The sequence below is a fragment of the Hesperophylax consimilis genome, chromosome 9 (genome assembly GCF_061612785.1).
Source record: "Hesperophylax consimilis isolate HC1 chromosome 9, BYU_Hcon_1.0, whole genome shotgun sequence".
In the NCBI taxonomy this organism is placed as follows: Eukaryota; Metazoa; Arthropoda; class Insecta; order Trichoptera; family Limnephilidae; genus Hesperophylax; species Hesperophylax consimilis.
The window spans coordinates 37,774,379-37,787,919 of NC_142844.1; the positions used below are offsets into that span (position 1 = coordinate 37,774,379).

Genomic DNA, 13,541 nt, shown 5'->3' on the forward strand with positions numbered 1-13,541 from the left:
TTAGACCGAATTGATACAATAAAAATGAAATGATATTTATTTACGGACAAATAGTCCAATAACAATATAATATTTTTTGAGATTAGTCACCGAACCTCGGTAGTGTGCAGTCGTGTTTACTTCCAGTGCTCTGTGTTTGATGGCTTGCTGACGGCGCACAGTGGGCTGAAAATCGGCTTTCATAGACATAGAGACTTGAATTTTCAAGGGTATTTTTTTTGGCTAGAAATGGATTCTGCTGATCATTACTATGCTATAAAATGTCGTACGAAGCAATTGCGTGTACAAATGAAGGAGTTATAATTTTTTTAAGAAAAATTTGTATGGCGCTGACATTAAAAATGAGGCTATCTCTGGAATCATAAGGTTGGCCGTTCTATCCTTACATACAGATAATACTACTATTTATTTGTATTTTTTTGACATACTTCGTATTGTGGCGCAAGGTGCGATTTTTTTTTTTAAAATCCTCAAAGTTGAAAAAAACCCTTTTTAATGTTGATGATTCATTTTAATGCTTAAATGCTTTTAGGCTTGCAGTGTAAATAAAATATTGTAAACTAGACAAAGCATACTCATATGTAAAGCATTTAAGCATTAAAATGAATCTTCAACATAAAAAAGTTTTTTTTTCAACTTTGAGGATTTAAAAAAAAAAAATCACAAGTTTCGCCACAATACGAAGTATGTCAAAAAAATACAAATAAATAATAGTATATTTGTGTGTAAGGATATAATGGTCAACCTTATGATTCCAGAGATAGCCTCATTTTTAATGTCAGTTCCATACAAATTTTTCTTAAAAAAATGATGACTCCTTCATTTGTACACGCAATTGCTTCATACAAATTTTTATAGCATAGTAATGATCAGCAGAATCCATTTCTAGCCAAAAAAATACACTTGAAAATTCAAGTCACTATGTCTATGAAAGGCGATTTTCAGCTCACTGTGCACAGTGTTTTGGCTTGGAGTGTAAATAAAATATTGTAAACTAGACAAAACATACAAAATACTTTACATACATATGTAAAGCATTTAAGCATTAAAATGAATCATCAACAAAAAAAAGATTTTTTTTCAACTTTATTTAAAAAAAAAAAAATCGCACCTTGCGCCACAATATGAAGTATGTCAAAAAAATACAAATAAATAGTAGTATTATCTGTATGTAAGGATAGAACGGCCAACCCTATGATTCCAGAGAAAGCCTCATTTTTAATGTCAGCGCCATACAAATTTTTCTTAAAAAAATTATAACTCCTTCATTTGTACACGCAATTGCTTCGTACGACATTTTATAGCATAGTAATGATCAGCAGAATCCATTTCTAGCCAAAAAAAATACCCTTGAAAATTCAAGTTTCTATGTCTATGAGAGGCGATTTTCAGCCCACCGTGCGGCGCGGCGTACAGATAAGATTTATTTATTGTTGCCTTTTCGTATTCATTATTTTTGTTTGTGTTATTGGTTTGCGACGAAGTTGCGTGTATTATTTCTATCATTTATTATATCTAAAATAATAATTATTGTTTAATTTTTTTTAAATTTGTTGATATTGAGGAGGAAGAAAATCGACCTCCGGACCCTGAGTCCATTTCTAATATTGCAGACGTCTACGATTCTGATGATTCCCAAACTTCTGTAACCATTCCTTCCCGAAAACGACGACCTCCGCTTTGCCTTAATGTACCTCCTAAAATTAAATCTCTTTCACAAACAAAAGAAGCCCCAATCTCTCATGGAAGTTATAATGATACCATTCCTACAGAAGCAAAAGCCATTGAGCTTATGTATTCTATTTCATCTTCAGCTCCATTTATTGTTAATGTCCAAAGGACTGAACAGGGGAAAATAATTCATCCCCTGGATTTTGGTAAATTTATTTTTAGCTCAAAACTCAATAACCTCGGTATTATTTATTTATTTATTTATTTTTACATTTATTACATACAAGATATACAAATATAAAAGGAAGCTTTGACTGTCCAACTAGGAAGTTTCCCGTTTTAGGACAGTCAATAAATATAATATGTATTATAAATGGATCAATATAACCGGAAGGTCGATACAAACTATCCATAGAATTTAAATCCGCCACATTAGCTAATGATTTTGTTTAAAAAATAGGTTCTCTTTCAAATAATAAATTTAAATCTTTCATACCTACTTTCAATTTAACCAGAATGGGCAGAGTAAGAGGTATCCCAACCGATCTATCAGAAACAGAAATAGTAGACGCTCTTAATGACTCTCAATTAACTCCAAAAGTTTTAAAAGCACGTCGTTTGAATTTCAAGGATACTTCCACCGGCACCACTATATGGAAACCTTCCCAATCCGTTGTTATTACTTTCGAAGGTCAAACATTACCATCCCGTGTATTTATTTATTATAACGCTCTTCCCGTTGAAATATACAGATTCCCGACTATCCAATGTTTCAACTGTTGCCGTTTTGGCCATTCAAAACCTATTTGTCGTTCCCCTCCTCGTTGCTTCCATTGCGGAGAGGATCATCCCTTTGAACAGTGTCAAAATACAACGAATAACCCTATTTGTATTAATTGTAAGGGCAACCATACTGCTGTTAGTGTGGCCTGTCCAGAGTTATCTAGACAGAGAAATATCAAACAGTCAATGGCTGCAGACAATATTTCCTACTTTCAGGCCTCTAAATTATGCTCTCCTACAAAAAATCTTTTGCAAAGATAACGTCTAACGCTTCTCTCTTTCATTTTTCTTCCCCTAAATCCCCTCTATCATCTTCCCACAAAGAAACAATTTTCAAACCGATAAAATCTAATCCAAAATTTATTCCTTCTTTCGATAAAAAACTACATAATGAACTTTTACTTAACCCGAATGGGAATAATAAATCCCAGGCTCCCAATGGGACTGCCTTAAAAAACTGTTCCACTTCCGATATCTTCCCTAAAGTCACGATTGAAAATTCTTCTTTTATTCAAACTTTAATTACCCTATTAATTACGATCCTTTCAAATAACAATAAAGTACCGTCCAACGCTGCCGATTATATGAAATCTTTACTCTCTAGCCTTCCCGATGTATCCGCAACTGAGCAAAATACTTCAATGGAATAGTAGAAGTCTATTCGCCAACAAAATTGATCTTGTACAGTTACTTGATGAACATAATATTTCAGTTGCTGCCATCTCCGAAACGTGGTTAAAACCCTCATACCAATTTAAGATTCCTGGATATCATTGTCTAAGACATGATAGACTGGATGGCAAAGGTGGCACTGCTCTTATTATACATAATTCTATCCCTTTTAAACAAATTATTTTCCACACTCTCTCCAATAATTTTCAGATAGTAGCTGCTGTTATATCTGATATTACATTACTATCAATATATATCCCTCCCTCTACAATTTTTGTTGAAAACGAATGGTCAACATTTATATCCCAGATTCGTCCCCCGTATATGATACTTGGGGACTTCAATGCTCATTCTCCTTCTTGGGGCAGTGAGTTAACAAACCGTTCTGGCCATAATCTATTAGATTTTATGGATACCTATAATTTATGTATACTAAATGACGGATCTTCAACTCGTTTCACTGCCCCTCAACATTGGAAAAGTGCAGTCGATTTATCTCTTTGCTCATCATCGGTGATTCCCATATGTTCTTGGAACATTCTTAAAGATCCCCTTTCCAGTGACCATTTTCCTATAATAATTACCTTCCACCATCTATCTTCCACGCATTCCTTTTCGATAAACAATCGTTTTAAATTTAAAACGAAAGACGCGAATTGGAGAAATTTTTCTTCAGAATTAGACTCCATTGTTCAAGCATCTAAGTCTTCCCTTGTCAACACTAGTTTACAATGTGAATTATTTCCTAACATGATAATAAAAGCTGCAGAAAAAACACTTAAAAAACGTAATGTTAACATTAAGATAAAACATTCCTGGATGAAGAATGCACTAGTGTCGTTAAATCCAGAAGAGAAGCAATTTCCATTTTCCGTAAATGTATGTCTTTCGAAAATTACCTTTCTGTGAAACGCGCCCAGGCAGAAGCAAAACGCGTTTTGAAAAACAAAAAGCGGTCTGGATGGCGAAAATTCTGTGAACGCTTGTCTCCTGAATCTCCCCAGTCATCCGTTTGGTCCAATTTAAAAAAATTCGGTTCGTCATATACTCCGCAGCGTTCTAAACATATTCCAGAAGAAATTATTATAGGTTTTGCTGATAAGATAGCTCCTCCGTCAGTTGCCAGATGTGAGGAAATGCCTTCCTTTATTTCTTATCCATCTCACTCTAGCTGGCTGGACTCTCCTTTCTCAGTAAGTGAATTAAATCGAGTAATCAATTCCCTTCCAGACTCTTCTCCTGGCCCTGATGGAATCTTATATAGTTTCATTAAAGCATTCTCAGACATGTCGGTTGAATATTTTTTATCCCTAATTAATTACATGTTCGAAACGGGATTTATTCCTGAAGTCTGGAAAGTTCAAAAAATCCTTCCGATTTTAAAATCTGGCAAAAATCCATCTGAAATCTCATCCTATCGTCCTATTGCTCTTTCGTCATGTTTAATGAAAGTAGCAGAACACTTGATAAAGAACAGATTGGAATGGTTTGTTGAAAATCACAGAATTATCTCTCCTAATCAATATGGCTTCTGGAAAAAGAAATCAACCATAGATAATTTAAGTGTGTTAACAACAGACATCCGTATATCTCAGTCCCTTAATTCTTGCACTCTGGCCACATTTCTTGATCTTTCGTCAGCTTACGACGATGTATTAATTAAAATTTTGAAAGAAAAATTAATTAAAAGAAAAATTCCCTTAAAACTAGTTCAATTTATTATTAATTTACAAACAGACAGATCCATTATTATTCACTTTTCCTCAAAAACGATAGATCGCAAACTATGGAAGGGGTTACCTCAGGGGTCCGTAATCAGTCCATTATTATTTAATATATATATAAGTGATTTAGACAGTGTAATTCCTTCCTCTATCAAGCGACTTTATTTTGCTGATGATTTCCTTATTTATTTATCACACAAAAATCTATCGCGCGCTGCGAAGGAATTGAATTTGGCTTTACATAATATTAAAGTTTGGTTGTTGACAAATGGGATGAATTTAGCTACGTCTAAAACCAAAGTAGTGGCTTTTACACGCAAAAGAAAAATACCCCCCTTTTCTGTCTGCTTTGATAATGTCCCTCTTCAAATCGTTAAGCAAATTAAATTTCTTGGACTACTTTTGGATCATAAACTTTCCTGGCTCCCGCATATTCAGAAAATTTCGGCTAAGTGTGAAAAGGGGCTAAATATTATGCGAGCTGTTTCCAGAGTGTGGTGGGGATCTCATCCTACTACTCTTAAATTAATGTATGGTGCTCTAGTGCGAAGCCATTTGGATTATGGAACATTTCTTTTTGATCCTCTTCCTAAATATTTGGACAAAAAACTTGAAATAATTCAGTCCAAAGCGCTCAGAATAATTATTGGAGCGATGAAATCTTCTCCAATTAATTCTCTCCAGGTAGAATGTGTTGATCCCCCCTTAATTTTAAGGAGACAATTCCTAGCTGATAAATATATTTTTAAATCTTTTTCTATATCGCGTCACCCTTTAGAACAAAGCCTTGATTATTTGTTCAGTAACTTAAATAACGAAAAAAGATCGACAGATAAAAATCGACTTCCTCTCCTTCTAAAAAGTTTTCTTTCATTCAAATCTCTGTCTTCTTCCCTCCAAAATCTACAAAAAGATCCTATCCTTCCTATTTTCACCATCCCATTTGATTCTATCAATTATATCCCCAACGTTATAACTTCAGACTTCCGAACTGATATTTTAACCTCATCTAATCAAAATGTTGAGGAAAAATTTAAAAACATTACATCTTCTAAGTTTCCAGAATTTTCTCTCATTTACACAGATGGTTCTAAGTCTGATAACAAAGATTGTGGAGCTGCGGTACACATTCCCGAATTCGATTTAGATTTGTCTTATAAATTGCCTAAAGAAATTTCCATATTTACTGCAGAATGCTTCGCAATTGAACAAGCTTTGAGCCAAATCCAGCTTTTCAATATTCGACGAGCCTTACTGTGCACTGACTCACTAAGCGCAGTGTTGAAAATTTCCTCAAATATCCATAAACCAGAAGACTATATTATTTATAATATTAGAAACACCCTTAAATCTTTAAGTGAATTAAATTTCGAGACAATATTGGTTTGGGTCCCTGGCCATTTAGGAATTGAGGGTAGCGAGAAAGCCGATTCTCTAGCTAAACTTGGAACAATTTCTGGCTCTAATTAATATTAATATTATTTTTTTTTTTTTTAGTTAGTTACATTTTTTATATTATAATTTTACTGGTCTTCCATTAAAAGCCTTAGCTTGTGGATGGAAGAAGAGTTAACATTTCACATATTATGTACAAATAAAGTCACGTGTACAGATAATACAATGCAGTTAATACAGTTAATACATTTCATATAATTATAATTACTATTTACTATAATCATGTATTTCAATATATATGTATGTGTAGGTAATATAGACACATGGCAATCAGACCCGTTAACTAAAATATGTAAACATATATGTATTCAGTAAGAAGAAAAACAAGTAAGATTTTTAGTGTGACATTCTCTAAAATACTTTTTGATGGAGTTCAACAATTGAATTTTGTTCCTAATGCTTCTGATTTCTATTGGTAGGTTATTGAAAAAGAATTTTCCTTGGTGAGTATAATGGTGTTGTGCAAAAGAAGTGTTTAATTTGGGGCACACAAATACATGTTTAAGTCTAGTACGATTTTCAGTTATAAATGCGTATTTATCTTTTTCTTTTATAATTTGTATAATTGAATTTTTTATAAATAAGTTTTTAAATGTTGGAACTTTGAATTCTTCGAATATGCTGTCAGTTGGGAAGTCTGGAGGTTTTTTTAGTATAATTTTTATTATTAGTTTTTGAACAATTTCTATGGGGGTCAGATTAGTTTTGTAAGCTGCTCCCCAACTGATAATGGCATACTGAAGAATAGACTGTACTAATGCGTAGTATATTGAGTATAGGTTTTTCGTTGATAAAAAGTTTCGTATCCGTAAGAATATATGAATTAACTTCCTAACTCTTTTTATTGTATGGTCGATGTGATCTTTCCATTTTAGGTTTTTATCTATGATTATTCCAAGATATGTAATTTTATCCGCTATTTTCAGAAGTGAACATTTTTGTTGGCAGTGATTAGTATCGTGTTGTGCGAGAGAATGATTATGTAAGAATATTTGAAGATTTGGAGGTACAATGTTAGTGTTAATTTCGAAAGGAATGACATATGTTTTATCACTATTTAACGACAAGAGGTTATTGTCAAACCATATTTTTAGATTATTTATGTCTTCTGTAGCTTTTAGATTAATTTTTTCCCAAGTTTTTTCTTTTATTATAAGGACTGTATCATCAGCGTAAGAGATAATTTGGCCATGCAATGGTTGAATAAATATGTCGTTTACATACAAAATGAACAATATTGGTCCAAGCACGGTGCCCTGTGGGATACCAAAATTTGATGTTTCTTGGTCGCTAGTTTGGTCATTTATTTTAAAAAATTGTGCACGATTGTTCAAATAACTTTCTATCCATTGGACGGCTTTATCATTGATGTTATTTAATTTCAGTTTTTTGATAAGCTTTGCGTGTGAGATACTATCGAATGCTTTTCTTAGGTCTATGAATATTCCTGCGCATTTATTTCCTTCATCAAGTGCAGAGTATATAAATGATGTTACATTTGCTATTGCATCTTGTGTGCTTTTTGTTTTTAAGAATCCGAATTGATTGGAATGTAATATTTTATTGTTTTCTAGAAAATCAACAACCCTTTTTTTCACAATATTTTCAAATATTTTTGCTATATTCGATATTAGTGATATCGGTCGATAATTTGAAACATTTTGCGGGTCGCCGGTTTTAAAGATAGGGGATATTATAGATTTTTTATAATTTGTTGGGAATATGCCTTTAGTCAGACTGAGATTGATAAGGTGGTTTAGTGGTTTCAGTAGATACATTTTCATTTCTTTAAGAATTTTCACAGAAATGTGGTCAAAACCTGGAGAGGATCCGTCTTTCATGCTTTCTATTACAAGTTGTATTTCAGTTTCGGTAGTTTTTTTAAAAGTGGATAGTGTATTTTGTTTTTGGGTATTAGTTGTTATAGTTTTTGGTGTGTGTACAGATTTAGTGATTTTATCAGCGAGATTGTTTCCTACTTTAGAGAAGTAAGAATTAAAAATGTTTGCTGTTAGTTTTGGGTCTTTGGATACATCTATGATATTATTTTCATGTTTTAAATATTTTATAGAATTATTTTTTTTCTTATTTTCAATTGCATAATTTACCGTTTTCCAAATAACTTTTAGATTGTTTTCTGAAGTAGAGATTATTTTTTTAAAGTAGTCGTCTTTACTTTTTTTAATTAAAGCTGTTAATTTATTTCTATATTTTTTGAGAACTATCTTAGCATTTTCATCGTGTGGATTTTTAATTGTATTTTTATATAGCCTTTCTTTTTCTCTGATAGATTTTATTAGGCCACAAGTGATCCAAGGTTTTATACGTCTGAATTTTGAATTCGTGTATAATGAGACCTCTGTTGTGGAGGTTTCAATATGATCCATAATTTGTTTTTCAAACATATTTGAGCATTGTTCGACATCGTTAGATTGTAGTATCGTACACCAAGTTTCTGCTTTCAATTTTTTCTCTAAAGTGGCAATATTTGTGGTTTTTTTAATAGTAATTGGAGCCTTAATTTGTGATTTTATTTCATTATCATACAATAATAAGCAAGTGTGGTGGTCAGTAATATTCGTTTGCCAAATCATTGTTTTGATTTTATATAGGTTTTGTAATTTTATGTTTATCCAAATATGATCTAAGCAAGACGATTTTTGTCCGTGCATTTCTCTAGTATTTTTGTTTATGCATGATTTAAAATCTAATTCAGTCATACAATTTAGGAACTCATTTTTGAAAATATTTTCTGATTTTTCGTTAATGTTAATATTAAAATCACCCGCGATAAAACAGGTTTTATTTTTAAGCGGTAGTAATATATTTTTCAGTTGAGTTATAAAATGTGAAATATTTGATTCGTGTGTTCTGTAAATGGCAATTATGTGATAAATATATTTATCGAGTTTAATTTCGATTTGAATACAGTTAGTCAGTAATATTGGGTGTTCTAAAGTCGTGATAATACTGAATTTGGTGTGAACGAATATTGCGATTCCACTATTTTTATTGATATTTATTTTAGTTGGGATGTATGTATAGTTAGGAAGTTGAAAGGCTGGTGACTCATCATTTGTAAATGTCTCTGTTAATATTATACAGTCTGGTTGTAATATTAGATTATTGATTTTAATAATAAATTCATCAAAATTTTGAAACATACTACGAATATTTTGGTGTAATATGAATAGACCGTTAAATTTGTGTGGGAAAAATTCATTACATGTCTCTGTGCTTGCACATTCGTATTCATGGATTTTGTAGAAATTTTCTATTTGGCTAGCTATAAAATCATCCATTTAAAATTAATTTTAATTCATTTAGAGCAATTGATAGCACATACATCCATAAGCTTGCCAAAACTATGAAGAATTAAATTAAAAGAATTACGCTCCGTTATTATAATTATATCGGTATCGTGTCTATTAGTGAATAAAGTGTACTTATATCTGTTGCGAATGCGAATCCTTTAGATTTTAGAATTCCTATCTCTGACGTCATCCCAATTCTTAAATCCAACATGATCCGCTCCTGGGAAGAAAATTGGACTAATACGAAAACCCGAACTGGTACTTTTTATGCTAGAATACAAAATCATATTCCAAGTAAACCTTGGTTCCACGGCAAGAAAAAATCCAAAAGATTTATATCCTGTATCTCTAGAATGAGAATTGGTCATTGCTCCATTGCATCCCATTTGTTTAAAATCCGGGTCCTAGATAGTCCACTCTGCCAGTGCGGCATGGAAAATGAGACTCTTGATCACGTTTTCTTTAATTGTAAAAATCATTCATCCTTCAAAGGCATTTATCGTTTACTTATAAAAATCACCCACCAATCTCCCCTTAGTATTCCTTATTTACTTTCTCTCAACAATTCTCGCATTTTCTCAGTTCTATACAAGTTCATAGACTTGAATGACTTCAATATTTGAGATTTCCTATTCTCGTATAGATTTCCCATAAAATTATAACCATCTCCCTTAACTTTAACGGCACATAGCACTCTCTTTAGGGTGAATTGCCTAATACAAAAAAAAAAACTTTATTTCGAATCATATTTATATTGTTATAATGTTATCACATCCTGTACTATCAAACACTCTATGATATTACTTGTTACTCCTACACCCAAAATAAATTTCCATGCATCGTTGCGATATAGCAGACAGAAAATCCCTTTCTACATTGATAGATGCAATACTAACTCCAATCAAATTGAATTTATGAACTGGACTATTTCTGGATTTAGAAAAATTCAATATTTTTCCACTATCTGAACACCTCATTAATATTTTAAAAGAAAGGCAACAAATATTTTTATGAGTATTGGGTTAATAAAGTTTTACTAATTAATATAGGTACCGACAGATGGCACTGATTGCTTTTGCTAAGCGTCGCAATTTGATCTGAAAGGCGCTGCATATTTAGATACCGCAAAAGAGTAATTTCTTGAATCACACATCACACTCGTACATATTATGTTCAGTATAAACATATAAAGGAAACCTGGATTTGGCATACTTAGTTTCTATCTTTAAGACTTTATAATGTGCAGTTGGTAGGGTGCTCGAGGTGCTGCGATTCTTGGCTAGAAATTGGCGCATATATTTGATAAATTTGGATGGTCAATCTGTATCAATAAGTTAATATAATTTATATTATTGTGTGAGTAAGGTAGGGAAGGCTGTGTTTATGCACCCATTTGGAACGCATGCATCTGAGTATTATGACTAATTATTTTCCTTATGTAAATAAATAAATATCAATCTTGTTCACATTAAAATAGTGCAAGTTAGTCCCAAGACAGCGATCTACTCTCTGTTCAGAGCCAACTGAATATTGAAATGCTAAATACATATTGGGGAAATTTGGGAAGTATTGTGTCGCAGAGGACAAGAAAGAGAAAAGGAAGATATCAAAAAATAGATTGATTTCAATAAATTAATAAAATTTTGTATTCAAATAAATAACATTTTTCTGAAAAATATTCAAGACGAATCAAATAAATAAATAAATATTGTGTCAAAAATGGGATAATTATTTCTTATGGCGGATTCCGTTTTCACCCTTTCCGAATGGAGACTCTGCATTGGTGGTCAGGTAGTAGTCTCCGGAAGAACTGAAACATAATATTGACCTATATTAAATTTTCTTTTCGTTTTAGTTATTACAAGTTAATTAATATTCAATAATACTAAGAGTATTGTAATAACATGAACAGTACTTTGAACCGGCGAATGTTATTGCGTTGTAATTTTAAATAATTTCTTAACATTATATCTAAAGATCTTTTGAATCCGGTTGAGTAACTTGCATGGCAACATTACATAATATGAAAGATATTATTTAATGGCTGGAGTCTGTAGTTCCTCTGCAAAATTATGGTAATTTAGAGAATATTACTCTTGAAAATATCATTACAAATTAAATTCAAGGATAAATTTGCTTATTTTACCTTTTATCAGCGTTGATTCCCATGTACACAAATGATCCTGCTTCGTAAGTTCCATCCTTGAAATGGTGGTAGGATGTGGCTTGCACAGCGGGGAATGCTTTCGGGTTTACAACGGATTCAGAAAAGTACCTCCAGGACCTCCAATGACTGCACAGATCTGACAAATAATTCAATATTTTATAAAATAACAAATATTTTATGGAAACAATGAGAATCAAAACATTCCTGACTATAGGAGAATTAGCAGGCATAGATTATAATGAGTTTATGGGTAATTTAATTATTTTTAAATAATTCTATTTCAAGTTGAATATGTAGTAAATAAAATAAATATTTAGTTGTTTATACTTTCGGGGGAAAGTGGTATTGGGGCAATGAAAGGACATCCGGGCTGTATTCCAGTTCCTCCGTTGGGCCAAAAGTCAACTGTTCCAGTGTGCACGGGGGCTCCATAGGCACCACCATCAGTGTGGATGATGTCAACAAACTCTGCATCAGAGGCTGAAATGTGACCAAGAACCCACCCCGGATAGAAAAGGGGGAATGCGGGGTCCAGAGCAGTAATTCTGAAAATAAACAAAAAGGGTACATTTAAAAATCTCATCACACAATAATATAATTAATGTTTTTTTATAATACATATACAACTTATTTACGTATATGAATATATTTGCTAGATTTATTTATTTTCATAGTCTACGTAAAGCCGATGAATACCAATATTTTACAGAGATATAATGTTATCAAGTGGGTTTGTATTTTGTAGTAAGTAGTTACCTGTTCAATTTGATGCCCAGGACTTGAATATCTTTGCCGATGGATCCAACCATCTGACCTCCGAGGGAATGGCCTATAAGGTGAATTCCTGCTTGATTGAGTCCTTGATCGATAAACTTCTTGATCTGGGCGGCTGCTGCGACTGCAACCTGAAAAGATGTAAACGTTAAACAATGCATACACATACATTGTATATGAGAATAAATAAAAGACAGAGTGGGGGGACTGTAAGAACAAAACATTTGGTTTCTAGAATCTTACCAGTTTAGTGTTGGGGGCAGCATTGACGTGATATGATCCAAAAGCCATGTTGGACCAATCAATCAAGACGACGTTGGTGTTGGGTTGAGCTTGAAGGAAGGAGGACACGATAGTGAGAACACTCTCAGAATCAGGAGTCTCTTTGTAGCCATGGGAATAGAAGACGGTTGGGTTTTCCTTGTTGAATTCCTTCTGTTCCACCAACTTGGCACCATTGGGGAGCTTGATGTCCACAAACTGATTGGTAGTTTTGCTGAAAATATTTTTATTACTATTACACATGTTTCAAGATATAAACTAAATATTTATTCAGTTAAAATTTGAAGAGTCTTACCCATTATAGAACCTCAACTGAACATCTTCAACATTATTTCCCCTGTCGTCGTAAGCATCTAAAAGAAAACTGTTATTAGACCGAATGTATTCAATAAAAATGATATTATATCTAAGCTTATTGATGTGACAAATTAATATTTTTTATCCTTCCATATAATTACTGAACAAAACCTGAAACAATATGCTTTAGCAATTCATACACACTTTTCATGCAAATCTTTGATAATATCTGTTAATATATTTTTGCACTGGATATTACAAAAATAAATTCTTACTAAATTCTTCTTTAAAGGAGAAGGTGTGGAGATCATCCTTGGGATCCTTTAACCCGTCGAACAGTCCAGCTTCGATGAACAAGAAACATCCAGCCGCAATTGCTGCGAAGAATAGAAAATTGGCCAT

The 13,541-nt window shown here is 32.6% G+C and overlaps 1 protein-coding gene across 1 annotated transcript; it reads right to left on the reverse strand.

The window, feature by feature from the left end:
* Positions 1-11,347: 11,347 nt before the first annotated feature.
* LOC149421313 (phospholipase A1-like) lies at positions 11,348-13,541 on the reverse strand. Its single transcript, XM_089635491.1, has 7 exons — positions 13,415-13,541; positions 13,138-13,195; positions 12,804-13,056; positions 12,543-12,691; positions 12,114-12,331; positions 11,766-11,922; positions 11,348-11,429 (listed from the first exon to the last, which is right to left on the reverse strand). Exons 1-7 carry the CDS (start codon positions 13,539-13,541, stop codon positions 11,348-11,350), a joined length of 1,044 nt encoding a protein of 347 aa, XP_089491617.1.